Source organism: Mercenaria mercenaria, chromosome 10 (assembly GCF_021730395.1).
Source record: "Mercenaria mercenaria strain notata chromosome 10, MADL_Memer_1, whole genome shotgun sequence".
NCBI classification, from domain to species: domain Eukaryota; kingdom Metazoa; phylum Mollusca; class Bivalvia; order Venerida; family Veneridae; genus Mercenaria; species Mercenaria mercenaria.
This window is the reverse complement of record NC_069370.1, coordinates 28685549-28711412: the sequence shown is the minus strand read 5'-3', so window position 1 is coordinate 28711412 and position 25864 is coordinate 28685549. Positions and strand designations below refer to the sequence as shown.

At 35.4% G+C, this 25864-nt stretch overlaps 2 protein-coding genes across 4 annotated transcripts in view; one reads left to right on the top strand and one right to left on the bottom strand.

Moving 5' to 3' along the window:
- LOC123559576 (prenylated Rab acceptor protein 1-like) overlaps positions 1–2310 on the bottom strand; it is a 74692-nt gene extending 72382 nt beyond the window's left edge. Inside the window, exon 1 of one of the 2 annotated variants that reach the window (XM_045351516.2) lies at positions 2185–2310. In XM_045351516.2, the coding sequence (XP_045207451.1) occupies positions 2185–2264 (80 nt within the window). In that variant the 5' untranslated portion in view covers positions 2265–2310. Of the gene's footprint in view, positions 1–1998; positions 2151–2184 lie in introns of those variants that run through there. The other variant, XM_045351517.2, reaches the window with a different exon arrangement.
- A 3315-nt stretch (positions 2311–5625) lies between these two features.
- Positions 5626–25864, top strand: part of LOC123559577 (V-type proton ATPase subunit F-like) — a 38413-nt gene continuing 18174 nt past the window's right edge. The window contains exons 1-4 of one of the 2 annotated variants that reach the window (XM_053552566.1): positions 6356–6377; positions 14115–14164; positions 18661–18742; positions 22575–22657. In XM_053552566.1, the coding sequence (XP_053408541.1) occupies positions 6371–6377; positions 14115–14164; positions 18661–18742; positions 22575–22657 (222 nt within the window). In that variant the 5' untranslated portion in view covers positions 6356–6370. Of the gene's footprint in view, positions 5730–6355; positions 6378–14114; positions 14165–18660; positions 18743–22574; positions 22658–25864 lie in introns of those variants that run through there. The other variant, XM_045351518.2, reaches the window with a different exon arrangement.

Genomic DNA, 25864 nt, shown 5'->3' with positions numbered 1-25864 from the left:
TAGTGCTCTAAATTCTGTTAAAGTTTCGTAGTTCTAGGTCAAATATATCAAAAGTTATGATGCAGAAATTGCCATATTTATAGTACACTATATAGTTAACACTAGAAACTTCTAAGGGCCATAACTCTGGTGTTACTTGGGCAATCTGACTGAAACTTGACGGGCCGCAAGAACTCATTGTGGTGAACATGTATATGAAGTTTAAAATAAATATTCCCAACCATTTCCTAGATATGGCTCCGGACGGACGGACGGACGGAAAGACGGTAGGATGGACGGAAGGAAAGACGGACGGACGGATAACGCCAAAACTATATCCCTCCGACTTTCGTCGGGGGATAATAAGCAATAGTAACAAAGATATGACAGAAAAACAAAGGTTGCCAAAAAACTTTAACCAAGAAGGGTCACGCCGACGCCGATACTGACGCCGGGGCGAGTAGTATAGCCCTCTATTCTCCGAATAGTGGAGCTAAAAAATAGAAAAAAACAGAAGTGAAGTTTCGGAGCAAGACGCGGTAGTGGCTAGTAATACAGCCCCGCACTGTCATAAAGCTAGTCATACGTGAGGCACATTCAGCTAGACAGTCCAACTTGAACTACATGAGTAGTGATAATCACATTTGACTAGATTTTTGGCCATCGTACGGGACCATTCACTACAGGATGTTTTAAAGCTACTAATAAATATGTATCATTTCCATATGGATTATAATAAATAATGAAAGCGTAAAGTAGTTGTTATCTATACTTACGGGTAGAAACTTTAAATAAGAGTGAAAATTACAGCACAACACCAGGGGAGGGAAGGAGTAGAAAATGAAAATTGGGCTTCTTTATCTTTTATTAATTCACTTTTTTCTAAACGAAGTTTAACAGAATATATCATTCATTAGGAAGCACAAAATTTCAAACAAATAAAGCCAAGAAAGTAAAATCTAAATAAAGGAATGAATTTACAGGTTTTATTGTTTATTAAGCACTGTTTCATCGTATATGCTTCGCGTAAAGTGCTCTACCTGCAACATATGAAAAGTCTCCAAAATTACCTTGCAGACGAACATTGAAACTGAAAGATTACGATGATACCTTTTTTTAACATATTATGTTTATTTCTTTAAATTTTTGGATAAAATAAAATGAAAAATAGCATATCTTAAAACAATCATGAACACCGCAATTCGCCGCGATTTCACCGCGAAACAGCGTGTTTGGCGAGCACCGTGTCCGGACACGCTGTTCACTGCGATTTGCGGTGAAATCACCCAGCTGGGTGGTCAAATTTTTTTGAACACACTGGTTCAGTATCACGGTGATGGGTGTCCATTGGAACTTTTCACTTTGGTCGTACTGCATATGATGTGGTTGATGATCAGGAATTAAAGAAAATCCATCAAGTAATTACAGAGATAAGGAGAAAAAACAGAAAGTGTAAAAAAATCTTTTACCAAGGTGGGGACGTGGAAAGACACCGACGCCGGGGTCTTTCTTACCAAAAGAAACAATTTGAAAGTGAATTTCGGTAGCTTTATGCATAGAAATAAAATTCCAGTTCCCTAGCCTATTTGAATGGTACTTTGGCTAGAGAACCATTTCCGGATGAATAAGTTTGCTATCTTCTATCTATATAATTATACAATGCATCATGCCTCTTTTCGAGTGTTACGTGCAGTTGCGCCCCTGTACTAGAAGTTTAAAAGTAGAATGGGAACCGATTCTGGTTCTCCTGCCTTATTTTATTTTTATTTTTTTGCAGAATGCATCTGTACAAATGTGAAGATATATCTGTGGAATGACTTCAGAACAATGTAGTACAAAACTGCCATACAAATAGCCTGCGGGCTATTTCACTGTTTGTACAGGAGAGCCGTACGTATACTGAATAGCAACTTCCTTCCTTTACTGTACTCAGAAGTAGACAAAATGAAAAATTTCTAAACAAATTTTGAACTTCTTGAAACGTTGTTAATTACAGAAGGTTCTATGCCTATTCATAACCTGTTAGGTGAAGCCCTCATCGGAGTGTACCAGTACGGAAGGTTCTTGAAAATTTATACGCTTTAGTACAGATGTATTCAGTAAACAGATTTTTTCCCTAAAATTTCCTTGGTTTCATCCTAATCAACAGAACTCCTCGCACAAATCCGTAGTAATATACATTCCATAACATAAATCATAATTAACCTTTGCTTAAGAGTCTGGTTTTCAAAGGCTGAAGTGTCGATATTTCCGTCAATATCCACTTTTGTTGCTTCTTTTTCCATGTCAACAAACCAACGTGTACTGTTGCGTTTAGCTAAAACCTCTACTGTGCCGTACCGCACGACACATAAGACCAAAAGGGGAATGTGCGTAATTCTAACTTTAGGGAACAATTCCATCTCTATTATTTTCGATATATTTTAAAAGATGCTCCCGCATTGGCGTAGCGGTAAATCATTTGCCCCAACTACAAAAACAGCAGTCTGCAAACAAATAGGCTTTTGCAATAAGTTTATGATACTGAAACATGCAAACAAACCTACTATAGTTTTTTGAATTTTCAGTCCATATATTTGAAATTCATTTTATGACAAATTTGGAGAATGGAATATTGTGTAAGAATGGTTTCACTTCCTGGCTACTCCCAGTGCGGCGTGTCCTTGGGCAAGGCACTTTATCACGATTGCCTCAGTCGACCCAGATGTAAATGGGTACCAGTAAATTGCTTAGGGTAAGGTATAATTGGTTTTAACTGATGTTAAAATAGGGCAGCACAAACGCTATACAGAGCTTATATTCATTGTTACACAAAGCGACAATAAATAAAATTTACCTTTACCTTTACCATGATTGGTGTGATAATCCAATCATTTCAACTACACACGATAGTCACTCTGTCTGATGGACAGTGATTAATCAACACCTAATTAAGGGTGCTAACATACTTTACGGGTAACAAGTTTATAGGATTTGGGTATTCTATATCAGAATAAGTAATATTCAGAACTTTATTTCATATATCATTGTGTTTTATGTTTTACTTTTTTCATTTGTCAAACAGAAGTATATTTGATGTGTTGGACTTATTACATTTTCATCACTTCGTACAAAATGAATTCATATTCAATCTTGATATATATATTTGTTTGTTTCAATGTAAGATTGAAATATCTTTCAAGAGTGAACACCAGATATATATTACAGACCAATTACGGCAAAGCGCCTAGCAGTACAAACGAACACGCACATGCCACAGCAAGTCCACTAACCCATAAGATTAGTTTCGATGCTGCTTTACATACGAGCCCGAATTGTACTACACAGACGTACTGGTTCAACATTTGCATATATATACTCAAGTCGCTGTTTTCATGTCTCACAAATCAGTAGTGACATTTTAGTCTTTTTAACTGATTGAGACCAGAGAAGCTATATTTTCTGTCTCTGAAAGTTAACTGGATCTCGATGATACATTGAATATATAGAGATAGTTTGCATTAAGGGATATAAATATATTCAGAACAGTTGACTTTACAATACGTGAGATCCGCTAGGATACAAGTTCGCATTATAAATTATTATATAGTAGAGAGAATTTATACGAACTAAATCACCACCACAAAATATCAGACCAATTACGGCAAAGCGCCTAGCAGTACAAACGAACACGCATATGCCACAGCAAGTCCATTAACCCCAAAAAATCAGTTTCGATGCTGCTTTATATACGGGCCTGATTTGCACTACACATTCGTACTGGTTCAACATTTGCATATATACTCATATCTCTGTTTTCATGTCTCACAAATCAGTAGTGGCATTTTTAAATTAGTCTTTTTAACTGATTGGGACCAGAGAAGCTATATTTTCTCACTCTGAAAGTTAACTGGATCTCGATATATATGTATACTTAAAGTCACCTAGATAATGGGGCTATGTTCTTTACCATATTTATTGGGGCCATATTAAATGTTTCTTTTACAAAACCTGTACCGTGGGTCTGCATTTTCAAGCAGACATTTTGGGTCCGTTAATATACATATATAAAGGTAAAAACACAAAGTACTGGGCCTGTGTTTTTAAACTCCTTTATTGGGTTCTTTTGAAACAGCCCAACAGAATATACTACTAGCAGTCCAATAGAAAGATACAATAAGAGAAACATGATGGCACTAAAAATATTTGCTCAGACTGTTCAGGTATGGAAGGTTATAGGGCGTTTGCGAACAGTCTAAAATGGTGCATGCCCCCCACCCCATCTATCCTCCAAAGGGCTGGAAAAAAATAATAGTCAGTCAAAGATATTGCACGTCTTCCAACAGCAGGGCTCAATTTTGATCCGATTTGAACCGAACTGGTCATTATAGCATTATAAAAATCAGATTCATAAACAAAGTGAGAACTGTAGTGTAAAGTACAGGTGTTTTGCGCGTTTAGGTTGTGTTATGAATTAAAATGAAAACATCATATATATTAGGTTGTGTTATGAATTAAAATGAAAACATCATATATATATATATATAGTTTCTACTATTTCAATAATTCTCTCTAAAAAACAAAAAAAAAAAAAAGCAACATGTAACAAATATATATTCGCTATGGAAAAAAGATTTATAGTTTTCAAATTAGTTAATACAATGCATGTTGTTCTGATACAAATATGATTACAAAGTTTACATAGTACATAATATTCTGGGATGACGAAAGAAAAATTGTCTAAATACCAGAAGAAAACCCCGGTAATGCATAGTAAATTTACCTAGCAAACATTAATTGCTTAATTTCTTTATAATAGGCGAGACCCCTGATTATGGGATTTATGGCATTAGAAAAAATACATTGCGTTATATTTAGTTCCTATTTGAGAAATTAGGGCTATTTCTGAAGAGTAAAATAGATAAAAAGAAATCAAGTCATTACTCGAATATGTTGTAATTTTAGAACGTTATCAAGACATTTTATTCTAAATGAGTGAGGAATTGCAAAAATGAATGTACGTTTTATAAATAGATATCATCAAAAATATCGACCCTACCCGCTCTAAAATACACAAGAACTTGATATATTCTTGCTATTATAATTTAGGAAATTCAGATAAATGTGCTATTCATAAATTGTTTAAAACTGAATTTGAATTCGAAGTCTATCTACTATTATCACCGTCATTTCATTTTTTAAGGTTCATTAATCATTATGTTGTCTTTGGATTTGAATTGACCATGGTCATATTCCTTTCACTACTCAGAGCAGTGTTCTAAAAAATTCCAGAGATACCAAATTAAGGAATAAAATAGCACACTTTTCTACTCTGGAACCCAGCCTTATTGAGATTATCAATAGCGGAATAAGAACCTAGATCTGCTTTCCATCGTCGTAAGTCTTTATCACGTACGTAACTGTTCTGTCTGCACCAGATTTTATTTAGAATAGCCCGCTCAAAGGAATATAGTCCAATGTTTTTAGGTCAGAATATCTTGGGATCAGAGAGTCTAGCATTTGAATACTTTACCGTGTATTCCTGTCTATAACGCTGGCAGAGGGGTGAGAATAAACTGAGGCAGACACGTTTGAAATGCAGTGTCAATTTTAAAAGTAACGGTATGTTAACGGGATTTTAGATACAATTAAATAGTATGGTAGCGTTTTTCTTTTCGGAAAAAACTACTTCCGTTACTTTCAGTCACATGATAGTCAAGATGGCGCATACAGCTCAAAAAGGAAAATTAATAGCTGTCATCGGGGATGAGGTTCTTTTAGCCTTTCTTTCTAGTCCAGCAAATTTGATGATAGAAAATAATGAGTTATTGCTCTTATAGGCCATATCTCCACTCGAAAGACCAAAATAGTGTAGGAAATTTTCACCGCTGTCGGCGCTTTACCAGGTCTAGCTAAAAATATTCAGCTCAGAGATGTTTATATGCTGTTATTCATAATTTTAACAGGTCCAAAACATTGCGGAATGATACTTATTTCACTTGGGTATTGATTACATTTTACTCGGACTTTATCATAGACTCCCTGTGTAAAATCTCAAACTTTTAACTAAAATAAAGGTATTAAATCTATATAATATTTCAATGAAACTTTAAAGTTTTGTTGTTTGTAGCATCATCTGGGGCATGTGCAGTGAAAAAATTAATTTGATTTCTAAAATAGTGTGATATTTATTTCTAAATTCACTATATGTTCATTGTAAATATACTTCGTTATACCCAAGTGGAAATTGGCAGGTACTCGAAAATGCAGCTCTCTGATTGGTCAATTAGAACCCCTAATGTACTGTGATGTCATGATAAAGTTATGAATGGATCTCTGTGCTGAAACGAATCCCGTACTGAAACCTAACCAGGAATCGTGCCAGAAGTCTGTCACGCTATAATTTCATCAAATGAAATGTAATGAACTCACCTTTTATTTTAAAATGTTTCTAATTATTTTTTCTTTTGATCTGGTATAAAATAATCCATGCAACATAAATTGAACACAAGTTATATACACAAGTTTCAAATTGGTAACCCTGTCTGCAATATTGTGTCCGCCATTGCAGTTGTCACCTGATCAGGGTACTCTTCATTTGAAAACCAATATTCGGTATAGAATTGTTATTTATTGACCTTTTCTGAGAACTCAAACTTTCTAGGATATGTTTTTTATGATTTTTTATCGAAATTTGTTATGTTCATGATTAAAATAAATGCATTAATAAGTGAAATTTTGATCTTGATTTTCAAAAATAACCACGTGCTCTGAACTGTTGCATGACGTCATCCGTTTCTCACGAGAGAAGTGTGCGAGATGTTGCGGTTTGATACTGGTTAGTTAACCAAATGGGGTTTTGCCATAACTTAATGGACGCGACCATCAGAAAATAAAAATAGCGTCAGTGAAGTTATGGTAGCCAGAACTATACCAGGTCTAGGAAAGTGATATCCCTGTTTCTCGTATTCTCAAGGTTTCTCATATTCTCGTTTTTTGCCTTAAAGTTGTCAAATGATAATATGAATTAAGGCACCGCCTAGCATGGGGATTTATCTTTTATATATCCACTTACAAAGAAATACTCAACACTCAAAAGAAAGTGAAACTTCGCTCTAACACTGAAGGAATACAGGCTGATTCGGACCATGGCTGATTCGGACCAAATTTACTTGGCTTATTCGGCCCAAATTGTTTAAGTTTTCCTGACACTTATGTCATGAGTAAAACTAATACTTATGAGTATTAAGTTTAATGTCTGATGCAAAGAACAATTAAAGTCCTTATCAAAATGCATAAATGATGCATTTTAGTTTGTCAAAACTTCTTACCTGTTTGTATGGTGTATATTTTATGTCCTTACTTCAAGTTAAACATCTATATAAGCTAATCAACATTATTTTCTGAAAATTGCTGAACCATCCAAAATTTATGGTCATTATTGACTGTTAAATAAAAGTTTGAGGTCTGAATCAGCCAAAATATATGGTCATTATCTACTTTTATTCGAAGTATGTGGTCCGAATCAGCCAAAATATTTGGTCCGAATCAGCCATGGTCCGAATCAGCCACGGTCCGAATCAGCCTGTTTCCCACTGAAGTTTACATTAATTTTAGTATCATCATACCTCTTACAGCGAATATCATACTTTGCAAAATTTACGGGAAGCCGTGACGATGACGTCATTCACCGCATTCTCGCACTGGCCCTAGAATTTTTTTGTTTGTTTGCACACCACGCAGAAACTTGACGGCCTTTACACTTCCTAAAGTTCCTTACAGTTTTTAAAATTTCTTTTTTAGTTCCATGTACTCGGATGTTCATGCAGACAACCAGTCTGCGGTGTGTACATAAACCGGATCTGGAAACCAATGAAAAAATTGCCTGAGTATATGCAAACAACAAAGACGAATTACTATCTACGAACGTTACCGTCTCTGGGACTTTCATCCCCTATCATGTTTGTTATTTTCTAGACAGGAATGATACAAAACTGACACACAGAAAATATATAAGTCGCTAGGAAACCTCGTATTATAATGATCCTCGACAGTCATCTGTTAAACAGTTAACTTACTGACCGCAGTTTTTACACTGGTTTTCTTTGCAAAGCTGTGCCACGAAATTGCTAGCCCAACATGTCTTTAAGCTACTGCGCATGTGTTTTGTCTGTTTTTCTGCCGAATTGTTTGGTTAGATTGCCAAAATAGATAAGGATCAATAAGGATATGTATCAGTGCAAAGTTAATTCTAAAGATCGCGAACATCCTTTTTATTTTAAAATTTACACGAAGAAAACATTATATTTCCGTGATAAAAAAACAAAACAAATTGATTTGCAAGGTGAACTCTTTTGTTAGTTTGTCGCCAGATTAAAGCAAATGATAGGTAGCCCTGTAATTTTTTTAGCCTACCATCATCAGATGGTGGGCTATTCAAATCACTCTGCATCCGTGGTCCGTCTCCATCCGTCCTTCCGTCCGTCTGTTAACAATTTCTTGTTATCGCATCTCCTCAGAAACTACTTGGGGGATTTTGACCAAACTTTGTCAGAATGATGTATTGGTACCCTAGTTGTGTCCCCCTGAAAATCAGACTGGTTCAACAATTTTTGAGTGAGTTATGGCCCTTTGTTTATTTTGATTTCTAATATAATTTTATATCCAGTGGCCCTCCAAGTAGTTAATTGGGTTTTTATGGCCTTACCTATAGAAGGGTCATAAAGTCTGCAGACACTAATAGTTTATTCAGAATGGGGATCCCGTGCGATCAGAAAAAAGATTAATGGCGACATATACCAGACTGTAAGACCATGTCTAAATGTCACAAAAAGACATGTCGCCAGTCCGAGTTCCGCGACTGGACCGATCTATGACGTCATCAAAATGGCGGCCAAGTTTGAAAATATAACTTTGCTTAATTCATTATTTATTTATGTTACACAGCAAAACTTCATCTTATTCTCTCCGGTTTTCCATTCTAGAATATGTGTTGTCAATGTAATAACAATACCCTTACAGAAGAAAAAGGCCTGCTGCGTACTCTTGCTGTGTACATACAGCGTATATGATGCGTACATGATGTGTACTGAAATCAAGGGCTTTAAATAGTACGCAGGATATACACCGCACATACACCGATAGTACGTTTGTAGTACACTTTTGACATGCAAATGAGCTCTGCCGCGTACTACTTGCGGCGTACATGCTGTGGACTACATAGTACACAGGATGTACGCTGGAGGAATTTAGTATGCGAAAAATAGTACGCAGCATGTACGCGGCACATACACTTTTCACATGCAAATGAGCCTGCGGTGTACTACCCCTGCGGCGTACATGCTGTGTACTCCTGTGGCGTCAAGCTGTGTACTCCTGCGGCGTACATTCTGTGTACTCCTGGCCCGAGTCCTGTGGCGTACATGCTGTGTACTCCTGCTGCATACATGCTGTGTACTCTTGTGGCGAAACTGCTGTGATAATGTAAATTCCTTACCCCACCAACTTTCTTATGCAAATGCAGATCATTTGGACAGAAAAAAAAACAGAAAAAAGATAAGTGACATGCATCAATAAGTATTTACCCTTACCAAAATAATGTAGATTGATGTTATCAAATAAATTAGTATGCTTTTCTTCATCCACTTTTCAATGAAATAAATCAATTTTTGTAGCATGTAATTTGGTAAACATCTGAAGAAAATGGCGTAACTGCATCAAGGGGAAACAACTTTAATGCGTCTAAATATAAGTGTTATAAATTTCGAAGTATCTGCGGTGTACATGCAGTGTACTATTTTCTTGTACAAGTCCCTCCTGCGTACATGCAGTGTACTCCTTAAATTTTCAGAGTCTGTGCTGCGTACTTGAAGTGTACTAGTGACCTCCTGCGTACATGCTGTGTACTCGTCGAAATAGTACGCGGCATGCGGTGTATGTAAAATGTACTCCTCTGGCGTACTACTGTGTTCGCGGCATATACACAGCAAATACGCAGCATGTACGCCACAGAGGCTTGCTTCTGTAAGGGTATTCAAGCATATAAACAATTAAATAATGTGAAATAATAAAAACATATCTTGCCCCACCCACTTTATTTCGACAGATTATTTTCTTGTTGAATATATTTGTTTGATATATGCTTTACCATCAAAATATATGAATATCGTCATATTCCATTAGTGCTGTAGCTGTTTATGTGTGCTTTATGTCTCTGCTACACATGAACACAGTACCAGTTTGCTGACACACCATCAGTTGTAACGCGTTGAACTCCACAATGACCTTAAACATTCGCACTTGATCAAATGCACTGATTAGAATTCCTACCATTCTTCTAATGTTTCTTTCCCCAGAGATATGTTTTATTCCGATAGAAGCCATTCAAAAGTTAGGATTAATAGTTTCCATAGATCTCAAAACTTTATTGAACAATAATAGTGTCTTTACACAATAAACTTTCCATAGTCCATAGTTTGGATTGTTACCTTCATTTTAGAATATGTCGGTCATTTTAGCCCCGTTTGTGAGATGGAAACTTTTCATTATGGGTATCACGATTGTGTGATGAAACATTTGCCATCGTCTGGCATTCTTAGGAAATCCTGAAAGTTCTTGATCTTGATTGTCAGCAGTAACTGAGTACCAGCCTGAGGAATGAGTATCATTTTTCCCTAAAGAATTTAGCTGTAGAGGAAAGTTCTTGTATGTTAACCTTTCCGTCCAAAAACTGAATTGCTAATCCTGAGTATGTATTTGTTTCATCGACAATAGTTTGGCATATTTTGTGTTTATTGCCGGATTTAACGTAAGACTTTTTCATCGCCATTTGTAATTTTTCATCCACAGAGCATTGGCCTCTTTCAACAACTAATATTTGCTATTGCCTGTCTTGACAGGAAACAAACAATCTTTTTCCTCGCCCGAAGGGGGCATATTATATTATGACCCGGTGTCCGTCTGTCCGTGTCCACTCTGTAACTCTTGAAACCCTTGAAGGATTTCGAAGAAATCGCCACAGATGTTCACAAATATGACTCTTGTTTCCTATCACCTCTGTAACTCTTGAACTGCTTGAAGGATTTTAAAGCAGTTGGCACAAATGTTCACCACATCAAGACAACATGCAGAGTGCATGTTTCGGATAGCTGGCTTCAAGGTCTAGGTCACACTTATGGGTCACATGTCATACATTCGGGCATGTATTGCTCCGCACTGCGGAGCTCTTGTTTCCTAAAAGAATCATTGTAACTCTTCTAGTTAGAACTAGGGGTGTTTGTTTATTTTCAGTCATATTTGACTCTGTTGCTTTTGCAACAATAATCGTTTCGTATCTGATTTTAGCGCGGTCCATTGTGTCCCTACTGACGCGGCTCTATCATAATCTCTTTACCAAGATGCAAAGTCAGTCTCTGTCAGAGAAATTGCGATCATCACATTAAATGCATTCTCGAATGGTAGAAAAGTCTGTTGCATAAGCGCTAGGGCACATTTTACCACTGTATGTTTAATATATCGTACCCGTACATAGTTTCCATATCGTGCAAAGTTGTGCTACTGGAGCTTAGTTTTGTTGTGATCAGACATTTGATACATATTTACAGGTATAAAACAATACAGAGAAGATATTTACGAACATATGTTAAACAAAACCTGAAAAGTAGATTCCTCGGAAACACCGAGAACAACGCAAACAGTGAAAATTGTACACTCGGTTTATTTGAGTCTGTTCATGAGCAGTAATGGAAAATGCAACACCGCTCACACCCCCTAGCACCAGCTTAAGCAGTATTCAATCTTCAAATCTAACATTGTCAAGAAAATGTTTGAAGCAAATTTAATGAGTGTTTCATACAGCAGCTTAAACATTTCTGAAATGATTGTAAATGCTCCACAGACATCATGTCAGTTTTCACTGAATGCTGTGTATATTTTACGGATGAGTGATATTTCACGGTTAAAGGGTTTGGCGACGACGCATCTGTTTGAATGGGCCAATAGCGAAGAATCAGGAATGTCACAGCAACAGCAACGAAAAGTAGAAAGTAACTTATAAATGTGATAGATAAATTAGATATTATACTCTTTTATTCTATAGTTATGTCCAGCTGTGTTAAATAGTAAGAGAAGAGTTCACTAGAAAGAAAATAGTGCACTCATTCAGAAAGATACATGTAGAATTATATTACAGTGTATTAATATACAATTTTGAAGGGTCGTGGGTCGTGAGGACCCTGCGAGATGATTGTGCTTTTGATTATAAGTTTGTCTAATCTATTATTACTGTTTTCAATTATGTAAGATTATTGTTATTAGACTATTATCAACAGGTTGATTAACATTTAATTACGATGCAGCATAGAAATTACCAGTCAGGGGTGTAACTGTTTCAAGTTATCTCAGTTTATAACCCATCTGAGTTATTGCTTAAACTTTCATAACTTGTTTCAGTTATCATAAAATGTTACAAAGCCCTCCTGTGCCAATTCCTCATTATGAATGAGACTAATGCAATTATTTCTTGAATCCTTGACTTTTTATCTTTCCAGCTATGCAGTAAAAAATTTTACGCAAGGCTGATAAAGTTTTATGCAAACGCAAACGTTTTAAAGCTATAAAACTCTTAATATCCCATTATGCTTATCAGGTCATGCTCAGACTAAAAGAGAATTTGATTAACCACAGTTTGCTACTAATTTCACTTTAAAGGTCACTTTGTGAGAACAGCAAAAAGACTTTTTTTTGAGTTAACTACATTTTATAACTAATACAGGTTATAAAATGCTTGAAAAAGTAACTGAAATAGGTAACATAACTTAAAACAGTTACACCCCTGACTGATTACTGCATCAAAGTTTTTCCTTTATTTCGCATCTCTTTAAAGATGTACTATGCTCACCATTTACATATAAATATTTCATAATTGCATATTGATCTAAATCTAGAAAAACTACATTAGACATCTTTACCTTGGCTAAATATATAAACTAACTGCAATCACAATTAAATGTCTGTAAAATAACATTTGTTTCAAACAGACTTCCAGAGTTTTAGTAGCGTAATATATTTACACATTAATCAGTATGTAGAATTTAAACCTTACACACCATCTTTCATACTCACAAACATGGTTATTTTATAATTCCACAAATGATATGCGATAATTGTTCATATATTCAAATATGAAATTTGGGCATAATATATCTTTAATATTGTAAAAATGACGTTCTTTTTATTTAAAATAACATAATGCTAATCATTATGTATGTGGACGATGTAAGCTACAACAAACTTCACTTTCAGCAACAAAAACAAACAACTCTATCAATCATTTGAAGATGATGATATATTTACATTTTAAAAAATGGCTGCCATTTTGATGACGTCATAACTTGGTCCAGTCACAGAATTTACACTGGCGACATGGCTTAGAATGAACTTCAGACATTACGGAACAGATTGGTATATGTCGCCATTAATCTTTTTTCTAATCGCACCGGGCCCAAAATATGGCTCTAAGCGAACACACTATAATGAGATAATGATTCAAGTTGTTCATTATTTTCCTATTACACCTCAGCAGTGAATTTTGGTCGGAAAGATTGCCTTGATCAAATCTAGGCCAAGTTCTAAAATGGGTCATCTGAGGTCAAAAACTAGGTCACTAGGTCAAATCAAAGAAAAACCTTGTGTATGCGATAGAGGCTGTATTTTTCAATTGATCTTCATGAAATTTTGTCAGAATGATGACCTTGATGAAATCTAGGCCAAGTTCGAAAATGGATCATCTAGTGTTAAAAGCTAATGACATCAAATGAAAAAAATATTTTTTTTTGACCACCTGCAGAAGGAGTACCTACCCTGTAGTATCAGTTTATTAAATTTTTGTCATTTTTGATTGCTTTAAAAATCGGGCATAACAAAATGGCAGCCCCCTATGTCTTTGTTGTCTCATGCCGAGATGTCAAACAGCAAGTATTTCCGGCAACAGCTGTTGAGATTTCCCCGAGCTGCAGTTTTACAGAGTTGTTTAGGGCTGTTGCACTATACAGTAAGACAAATCTTTCCACAGATACAGTCGTGTACGCCTTCAGTAATGTCCCCTTTATGAATAAGAGAATAGCTTAATCTTTTTTGGCACATTTGAAATTTTTCAGTTTCTACAAATGCCAATGGTATGAAACTTCACACACTTACAATTGTAAAAGTAAGTACCATGACAGTCACCATCATTTTTGTTCTGTTATCTCCCCATTATGAACTAATATAGCAGGTTAGTTAACGTATTTCTGCAAAGTGAACAATTTTCAATTTCTACAAAGGCCAGTGGAATGATACTTCACAAACTTACTTACAATTATAAAAGTCATGTGCCTGACAAGTACCATAACTGTAACAACATTTTTCATCAGTAATCTGACCTTTATGAACTTAGAGGATAAGTTGATAATCTCTGATATTGTAGCATGGGCTTAAATTCTATTCATGGTGAAAAAACCCGCCAGGGGCAACGGTCGGTCAATAGAGCATTTAGTTTTGACGTTTTGAGAAGAGCGCTCAGTTATGACAATGATTTTCATGGAAAAAAAAAAAGATATAAATTTTGAATTTTCATAAATAGCATATATTAATGTCAATTTAAGTTGTATATAAGCTACACGCTGTATTATATATATTTATGAAAATGATGGTGCACTAGACCTGAGGTCTAATGCACAGTTGATGTTTCACTAGCCACTGCCGAAATTAAGGTCTTTGTGAGTTTCAGCCATTTTTGTTGACTTTGAGTTTTTGGCATTTTCAGAAAAATCAAAGTCAACAGAGATGACTGAAAGTTACAACTGACCTTTATTTATGCATACCATAAGTAAATCAATAAATTTCAGGCTGCAATTTTGAGTCCAAATATAATTAAAGCAGTTTTCAAACATTTCATCTGTAAATTTATAGATTATCTGTAAATTTTCAGATAATCTGTAAATATACCACTTTCCAAGACCTATTTACATGCTATAGATTTAAATGCCGATTATGTCATGAAATGGCCATAAATTCAGTAAAACTTCATGTATCAAAAGGGGATTCATTTCCTCATTGATTTATGTAAAACTTATCAAATTATTTCCAAAATTATGAATTTTCTGGTGATTTAAATCTATGTATGTGCTGTAGTACATGATTAACATTTACTGCGTCTACATGCATATAGCACGCCAATTTCCAATAATTACGTAAACCCAGGTTCACGGTTGAAAAACTAGTATTAACGATCGATAAACTAGGTTTTTTCGAACATAAAACCAGGTTTTTCGAATCCTAAGCTATATTTTCAAGCAAAAACAAGCTAACAGGTGTAAACCATAGTTTATGCTTGTGAACCCAGGTTTACGTTCGATAAACTAGGTTTCTCGATTGAATTTCGGTCGTTATCTTAAGTTTACGAGGGTGAACCAATATTTATGGGCGTAAACCTGGGTTGGTGAGCGTATACCATAGTTTATGAATGTGAACCTATGTTAACAGCCGTGAACTTGGGTTTATAACTGTGAACATGGGTTTATGACCGTAAACATAGGTTCACGCTCGTGAACATAGAGAACGACCGAAAATCATAGTTTTGTTCGAGAAACCTAAGTTTATCGAACATAAACCTAGGTTCACATTTGTAAACTATGGTTCACGCTTGTAAACCCAAGTTCACGGTTGTAAACATAGGTTTTCGCTTGTAAACATAGGTTCACGTCTATAAACTATGCATTCATGGCAAGCCAATTATCCAATAATTACGTTCTTGGTTGAAAAACTAAGATTTACGACCGTGAACATGGGTTTACGATCGTAAACATAGGTTCACGCTGGTGAACATAGATAACGACCGAAAATCATAGTTTTGTTCGAGAAACCTAAGTTTATCGAACATAAACCTAGGTTCACATTTGTAAATTATGGTTCACGCTCGTAAATCCAAGTTCACAGTCGTAAACATAGGTTTTCGCTCGTAAACATAGGTTCACGTCCATAAACTATGGTTCGTGGCAAGCCAGTTATCCAATAATTACGTTCTTGGTCGAAAAACTAGGATTATCCGATTGAGCAAGAACATATATTTACAGGCGTGAACCTGGGTTCATGAGCGTGAACCATAGTTTATGAACGTGAACCTATGTTTACAACCCAAAATCATAGCTTTGTTCGAGAAACCTAGTTTATCTAACGTAAATCTAGGTTCACGCTCATATACCCAAGTTCACAGTCATAAACATAGGTTCACGTTCCGTAAACCAATGTTCATGCCTGAAATTCATAATTGATTTTATAATCCTAATATATCGACTGTAAACCATGGTTTACGTTTGATAAACTAGGTTTCTCGATTGAACTACGAATTTTGGCCGTTATCCTATGTTTACGGTCATTTTCCTATGTTTACGACCATGAACTTGGGTTTACAAGTGTGAACCTACGTTTAAAAGCATTAACTATGGATTACGGTGTTATCCTATGTTTTCACTCGAAAATATAGGTTAGTATTAAAAATACCTGGTTTTACGTTCGAAAAACCTGGTTCATTGATCGTTAATCTTAGTTTTTCGACCACGAACCTAGGTTCAAGTAATTATTGGACAATTGGCGTGCCGTACACGCAAGTGATAAAACCAATAACTTACATGACTGTGTACTGTGATTTATCCTCCATTATTTTGGTCCTTCGAAGTTTTGACATTTAGATTGCCCCATCACAAATATAATACAATCTAAATGTTATTTTGACTTCTTGAATGAAGAACATGCCAATTGCCATGTGTTTATTTAAAATGCATTAACATTTTTAAGATACGTAATTATTTAGATAAACTTCATTATGTATTATTTCAATAAAATACAAAATAAAATTTTGAACTTAAATTTCATTTGCAGGTTCCACTGGTTTAATTTGTTACTAACCTTTTTTTGTTAGTAGAGTAACAGATGCTTTATATGATCCAAAACATCTATTCTCTAACAGATTTTTCCAATTTAATACACTTTAAAATACTGGTAAAATTAAAATTCCATTTAAAATTCTACATGTACACAATGTCATAAAAAAATTATGTTACTGCAAAAAGAGAAAGAGGTGAAAATAATAACAGGATCTTCACTGAATAAAAGTATTGTAAAAAAAAAGGACAAATTAAAGATTATCAAAAGTATTACAAAATGGTTATTAATCTGACTGTTTTTGGAGTAAGTGAATTTGATTAAACAAAATTCTATAATATAAAGTTTTCATGTCTAAGTTAAAACGCATTTGAACAGCAAAGTTTCTGAAAAGCATCTTAATTATTCATGTCGGCATTGTCAGTTTTTCAGCTTATGCAAAATTGTTTCCTAACCTAAAATAATTAAGATTTAATGCCTCACAAAAAAAGATAAAGTTTACAATAATAAAATTTGTATTCCTATTCCTATTTAGATTTGATGTTAAATAAATTAAAGAACAGCCAGATTTAGTGGTGTTCAGCCTACAGACACTATATAGGGAAATGGCGAGAAAAAAAAAAATAGTCCTCAGTTTTTTTTGCCTATTAGGGCTATTCACCATGTCATATACTACTGATGTACTCTTCCATGCATTTTCAAAATCCTATATGCATATGCATATAACAGATGTTGAATAAAATAAATTCTGTAATAACTCTTTCTCATGGCAAAGTCAGCTTGGGATTTGAACCTAAATTCCAAAGACATTTTACTGAGGCATCTATAAGCAAAAAACCCCCTAAGTGTTCAAGAGAAGTGTTTTTGATACTTGTAGTATTCTTGTATGGTTAACGGGTGGATTTGTTTGATCTTCATTTATCAAATGTTTACTCATTTGAATTAGAAAGTGTCCAGGTTATCAATGTGTCCGACCAGTACATCAATACCATTTGCCTAGAGATACTTTGTTGGACATTTTAATGTGGAGTATTCATTTTCTCAATTAAACAGACTATTCGAATTGTTGTCCCAAAAGCAGGAATATTAACATAAATGTTAAAATATCTATAGAGTTTCAATCCAGTATCTGCTAAGTCCAAAATGGGGCATAATTTGGTCAAAATGCAAGTCAGAGTTATGGGACTTGATGCTATCACCTGCTTGTATAACCTCAAAAACATTTGAAGTTTCAATTCAATATCTACATTAGTTTTGGAGATAGTAACTTGCATGCAAAACTTTAACCAGGATTTTATAAGTCCAAAAGGGGGCATAATTTGGTCAAAATACATGTCAGAGTTATGGGACTTGACCCAGTAAGGTTAGTAATTGACCTAGAAAAAGAAAAAATAAGTTTCAAAGTTACATGCCTTTAAATAACAGCTATATGTACTCGGATGCAAAACTTAACCAGGATTTTCTATAATTTGGCCAAAATACATGTCTGAGTTATGGGACTTGACCCAGTGAGGTAGGTAATTGACCTAGAAAAAGAAAAAATAAGTTTCAAAGCTGTATGCCTTTAAATGACAGCTATTTGTACCTGCATGCAAAGCTTTAACCAAGGTTGGATGCTGACGCCAAGGTGTCAAAATAGAATAGCTTGGACTATTCTTCAAATAGTCAAGCTGAAAATTGCAACACTGAGGATTTAAATTTTAAGACTGTATGTTAGGCTGGCTAATACATAAATAAATTTAAGGTATTATTATTGTTATGATTTGTTTCTTACATTTTCAGGACACCTGTACAGGATTTTTATTAGGAGGGATTGGTGAAATAAACAAGAAAAGGGAGCCCAATTTCTTAGTAGTTAACAAAAGTAGGTATTTAAAAAAGAACTTAAAGTTATAATTCACTTATCAAGATGTTTGCCTTTTAGGTTTTTAGCTTACCTGAGCAAGAAGTATTTGGGTCGACTATTGTGATCGCTCACCGTCTCTTGATCGTTTGTCGACCGTCCGTCCTTCCATCCACACTTTTCTTCAGATGACATCTCCTTTGAAACTACTAGTTCGAATTTTACCAAATACAACATCCTCTCCCAAACTTGTTCAAATGATTGAGCGTGACCCATATTAGGGGTTACTAGAGCTAAAAATAGAAATGCCTTTAAATGACTTCTTCTGATGAACCACTTGATGCATCTTCATCAAACTTGGTCTGTAGCATCATTATATAATGTAAATCGCATCTGAATTTTATGCAAATTTAGGCACTTTTTCCTCTTTAGGAGTCTGAGACCTTCCAAAATACCATCAGCCTGCTCCAATTGTTGTTTTGTCCACACAATTTTAAAGACCTAAGAACCATATGATGTTTGAACTCTCTGTAATCTGTCATACTAATTTATGTCATAATCTTTTGTTGTCTCTGGAACTTTCAACACCTGGACTATATTATTGTCTTCTAAAGTTGCACACTCTCTAGCCTGTTTAAGCTCTGAAATTCAAATGAGCACTCTAGGGCCATCATGACCCTCTTGTTGAAGATTTTGTTTTCAGCTTGCTATTTTAAGCCACACACTAGCACATTTTTGCTCTTTAAATGGAGGCATAATTATATTATTCACACCATCTGTATGTGTGCTATTTAATCTCCCAGAAAAGTGTGTGTTTCAGTCAGACTTTGAGATGATATTTGTTCCAGTAGAACTGACAATTCAAACTGTATGCTAAATGTGTAACATTATGCTAATGTGTCAGTTCAAACTGTATGCTATTGTGTATGATGAGGTGTGTCAGTTCAAACTGTATGCTATTGCGTATGGTGAGGTTTGTCAGTTCAAACTGTATGCTATTGTGTATGATGAGGTTTATTAGTTCAAACTGTATGCTTATCTGTATGATGAGGTGTATCAGTTCAAACTGTTTGCTTATGTAAATGTTGAGGTATGTTAGTTCAAACTGTATTCGAATATATATATTGAGGTGGGTCAGTTCAAACTGTATGCCAATATGTATATTGAGGTATGTTAGATCAAACTGTTTGAAAATGTGTGTGATGAAGTGTGTCAGTTCAAACTGTATGCTAATGTGTATGTTGAGGTGTGTCAGTTCAAACTGTATGCTTATTTGTATGATGAGGTTAGTCAGTTCAAACTGTATGCTTATTTGTATGTTGAGGTGTGTCAGTTCAAACTGTATGCTTATCTGTATGATGAGTTGTGTCAGTTCAAACTGTATGCTAATGTGTATGTTGAGGTGTGTCAGTTCAAACTGTATGTTGAGGTGTGTCAGTTCAAACTGTATGCTTATATGTATGTTGAGGTGTGTCAGTTCAAACTGTATGCTTATCTGTATGATGAGTTGTGTCAGTTCAAACTGTATGCTAATGTGTATGTTGAGGTGTGTCAGTTCAAACTGTTTGATAATATGTATGATGAGGTGTGTCAGTTCAAACTGTATGTTTAAGTGTATGATGAGGAGTGTCAGTTCAAACTGTATGCTTATATGTATGTTCATACTGTATGCTAATATGTATGATGAGGAGTGTCTGTTCAAACTGTATGCTTATTTTTATGATGAGGAGTGTCAGTTCAAACTATATGCTTATATGTATGATGAGGTGTGTCAGTTCAAACTGTATGCTTATATGTATGTTCATACTGTATGCTAATATGTATGATGAGGAGTGTCTGTTCAAACTGTATGCTTATTTTTATGATGAGGAGTGTCAGTTCAAACTATATGCTTATATGTATGATGAGGTGTGTCAGTTCAAACTGTTTGCTAATGTGTATGATGAGGTGTGTCAGTTCAAACTGTATGCTTATATGTATGATGAGGAGTGTCAGTTCAAACTGTATGCTTATATGTATGATGAGGTGTGACAGTTCAGACTGTATGCTTATATGTATGATGAGGTGTGTCAGTTCAAACTGTTTGCCAATGTGTATGATGAGGTATGTCAGTTCAAACTGTATACTTATATGTTTGATGATGAGTGTCAGTTCAAACTGTGTGCTTATATGTATGATGAGGAGTGTCAGTTCAAACTGTATGCTTATATGTATGATGAGGAGTGTCAGTTCAAACTGTATGCTTATATGTATGATGAGGAGTGTCAGTTCAAACTGTATGCTTATATGTATGTTCATACTGTATGCTAATATGTATGATGAGGAGTGTCTGTTCAAACTGTATGCTTATTTTTATGATGAGGAGTGTCAGTTCAAACTATATGCTTATATGTATGATGAGGTGTGTCAGTTCAAACTGTTTGCTAATGTGTATGATGAGGTGTGTCAGTTCAAACTGTATGCTTATATGTATGTTCATACTGTATGCTAATATGTATGATGAGGAGTGTCTGTTCAAACTGTATGCTTATTTTTATGATGAGGAGTGTCAGTTCAAACTATATGCTTATATGTATGATGAGGTGTGTCAGTTCAAACTGTTTGCTAATGTGTATGATGAGGTGTGTCAGTTCAAACTGTATGCTTATATGTATGATGAGGAGTGTCAGTTCAGACTGTATGCTTATATGTATGATGAGGTGTGACAGTTCAGACTGTATGCTTATATGTATGATGAGATGTGTCAGTTCAAACTGTTTGCCAATGTGTATGATGAGGTATGTCAGTTCAAACTGTATACTTATATGTTTGATGATGAGTGTCAGTTCAAACTGTGTGCTTATATGTATGATGAGGAGTGTCAGTTCAAACTGTATGCTTATATGTATGATGAGGAGTGTCAGTTCAAACTGTATGCTTATATGTATGATGAGGAGTGTCAGTTCAAACTGTATGCTTATATGTATGATGAGGAGTGTCAGTTCAAACTGTATGCTTATATGTATGATGAGGTGTGTCAGTTCAAACTGTATGCTTATATGTATGATGAGGTGTGTCAGTTCAAACTGTATGCTTATATGTATGATGAGGTGTGTCAGTTCAAACTGTATGCTTACATGTATGATGAGGAGTGTCAGTTCAAACTGTATGCTTACATGTATAATGAGGAGTGTCAGTTCAAACTGTATGCTTACATGTATGATGAGGAGTGTCAGTTCAAACTGTATGCTTATATGTATGATGAGCATACTGTTTGAACTGTCACACCTCATCATACATATATGCATACAGTGTCAGTTCAACTTGGTGTAAGAGATTTAGAGCAATATCTTGGTGTAAGAGATTTAGAGCAACATCAACCTGATGTAAGAGGTTTTGAGCAACACCAATAAGGTCAATATTGATTGATTAGGTTACACATCTGACATGCTCCAGGCATGTCAATGAAAGCTTTGCTTTCTTATATAATCAGCTGTCTTCATCAACTCTAGGTCACAGCATCATTATTTTTTCCAGAATTTTTTTGCTGAAAATAAATAACATTTTAGGAAAAAATACATTTTGTACTCCTAAAAGTAATTTAAAATTTTCACGAAATTTTACTTTGATGAAAGTCATTTTGAAATAAAAGCTTTTATCATTTTAGGAAAAAAAAAAGTGTATCCTGATCCTTTTTATGATTCTGTTCCACTAATGTCAAGGTCACAAACTGTGTCACTGGTTTGCTATTGTTGGGGCAAGTGCGTTTCTTAAATGCATTTCTTGTTTCATAATCCTCATTCATTACACAATTTTGAGTCATTTCAGATTGTATTTCATATTATTTCTGTTACTATTTATGTTTATATTTTAGATACGAGTGTAATGGAAATAGAGGAGGTGTTCCGTAACTTTGTGAAGCGTACTGATATTGCCATCATTCTCATAAATCAAAATGTAAGTTTTTCTGTATCAGCTGACAGCAAGCTGTTACAACTAATATTGAACATTTTATAAACAAATCATTTGAGTTGATATTGAAGTTTTCTGGGGGAAACTGGTGACAGATGTCTATTCAGTGTTTAACTAAACTGTAATGAAGTATCGACTTCCTGTCTATGTGTCTTTTCTCTAATTCAGTTTGTTTCATGCCTGTTCAATTTTTATAATGTTTAGTTAATTTTGACAGCAACAATTTGAAACAAAAAATAAGCATATACCATGTACATGCACATAAATGCTAAAATATAATTTCACAGATATTTTCCTAGCATGACCAACTACCAAAATGTGTAACAGTTGAGAATTCTACGGCTATCATGGCCCTCTTCTTTGAAAGGGCATACAATTTGTGTATATCAAGACCTCGGTTAAATGTGACAGATCAAGGACCTATTTCAGGACCAGTGTGAAAGCTTATTTTTGGGCTGAACAGAACATTGTTCTAGGTGGTGGATGATGTGGCGTCCATCCTGCTGGGTCCATCCTCCATTTTCCTGCAACAATATTTTTAGCTCACCTGAGCACAAAGTACTCAAGTGTGAGCTTTTGTTGTCAGTGATTGTCCGTCGTTGTACGTCATCCGTCAACACCTCCCAGCCTAAACCACCAGTCCAATTTTGATGAAACTTCACAGAAATGTTCTTTGCATGATCGTCATTGAAAATTAGTCACAGAAATGAATTCCATACAGAACTCTGGTTGCCATGGCAAGTGAAAGGAAAAACATCTTGTCCAAAACCGCAGTAGCTAGGAATTTGATACTTGGTATGTGGTATCATCTAATGGTCTTTTACCAAGTTAATTCAAATTATCCCCCTAGGGTCAAATATGGCCCTGCCATGTGGGGCTCACGTGGTTTACATAGATTTATATAGGGAAAAACTTTGAAAATCTTCTTGTCCAAAACCACGGGGCCTAGGGCTTTGATATTTGGTATGTAACATCATCTAGTGGTCCTCTACCAAGATTATTCAAATTATCCCCCTAGGGTCATATATGGCTCCGCCCCGGGGGTCACATGGTTTATATCGACTTATATAGGAAAAAAACTTGGAAAATCTTCTTGTCAAAAACCACAGGGCATAGGGCTTATATATAAGGTATGTGACATCATCTAGTGGTTCTCTACCAAGATTGTTTGAAATATGCCTCTGGGGTGAAAAGAGGCCCCGCCAGGGGGTCCCAATTTTATATTGACTTATATAAAAAAAAACTTAAAATATCTTCTTGTCTGAAACCACAAGACCTAGGCTTTTGATACTTAGTATGTTGCATTGCCTATTGGTCCTTTACCAAGATTATTCAAATTATGCCCCTGAGGTGAAAAGAGGCCCCACCCAGGGGGTCCCGAGTTTTACGTAGACTTATATAGGAAAAAAACTTTAAAAATCTTCTTGCCTGAAACTGCAAGGCCTAGGCTTTTGATATTTCATATGTTGCATTGCCTAATGGTCCTCTATCATAATTGTTCAAATTATGCCTTTGGGGTGAAAAGAGGCCCTGCCCCGGGGGCCCCAACTTTTACATAGACTTATATAGGAAAAAAAAATCTTCTTGTCTGAAAGTTCAAGGCTTAAGCCTTTGATATTTGGTATGTAGCATTGCCTAGTGGTTCTTTAACAAGATTGTTCAAATTATGCCCCTGGGGTGAAAAGAGACCTACTGACCTACTTTCTTGTTTTTGAAGCTACATCAAAGAGATTTGTACATTTTTTAAACAGATTTCAGCACTTATCTTGAAGAATCTTTACCATGACCTTCTCACCTAGTTTTTTGTTTGTTTTTGTTCAAGCAAGCAATTAAACTTAGGTGAATGATATAGGGCCATCATGGCACTCTTGTTACTTAAACAACTCCTCAGAATTACAAAAACTAATTTAGTTGCATCCTAGCATGCACCTCTCTCAAGTTCATTCAAACGGTTCAGCATAAGCGGCCACCTGTGCTAAAAACAGAAAAAGCCTTATAACAACTTCTTTTTATAAACAACTTGGTGGATCTTCATTAAACATGATCTGTTACATCATTAGCTCACCTGAGCACGAAGTGCTCAAGGTGAGCTTTTGTCATCACCCTGTGTCCGTCGTCGTCCGTCCATCGTCATCAACAATTTGACTGTTAACACTCTAGAGGTCACAATTTTGGCCCAATCTTAATGAAATTTGGTCAGAATGTTACCCTCAGTTAAATCTTGGATGAGTTTGATATTGGGTCATCTGGAGTCAGAAACTAGGTTACCAGGTTAAATCAAAGGAAAAGCTGGTTAACACTCTTGAGGCCACATTTATGACCGTATTTTAATGAAACTTAATCGGAATGTTAATCTTGATGATCTTTAGGTCAAGTTCAAATCTGAGTCAGGTGGGGTCAAAAACTAGGTCACCAGGTCAAATCAAAGGAAAAGCTGTGAACAGTCTAGAGACCACATTTATGACCATATCTGTATGAAACTTTGTCAGAATGTTAATCTTAATGATCTTAAGATTAAGTTCCAATCTGGGTCAGGTGGGTTCAAAAACTAGGTCACCAGGTCAAATCAAAAGTAAAGCTTGTAAACAATCTAGAAGCCACATTTATGATTGTATCTTCCTGAAACTTGGTCAGAATGTTAATCTTGATGATCTTTAGGTCAAGTTCAAAGCTGGGTCATGTGGGGTCAAAAACAAGGCCACTAGGTCAAATTAAAGGAAAAACTAGCTAACACTCTAGAGGCCAAATTTATGACCATATCATATTCATAATGAAACTTGGTCAGAATGTTAATCTTGATGATCTTTAGGTCAATAGGTCAGGTGAGCGATACAGGGCCTTCATTGCCCTCTTGTTGTAAGGTCCTGTCACATGTTTATTAAAATGGTTCTGATTTGCTCCTTTTAAGGTCTGCCGGAGCTGAAAATTTTAAACAACTTCTCTTGAACCAGAAGGTGTATTTTTAGCTCACCTGTCACATAGTGACAGGATGGGCTTTTGTGATCACCCTTCGTTTGTCCGTCGTCTGTCCACAATTTCTTGTGAAACATGATAGAGACCACATTTTGCAATCAATTTTTATCAAACTTGCACACAACTTGTATAGGCATAATATCTTGGTTCCTTTCGAAAACTGGCCAGATCCCATCATGGGTTCCAGAGTTATGGCTCCTTAAATGGACAAAATTTGCT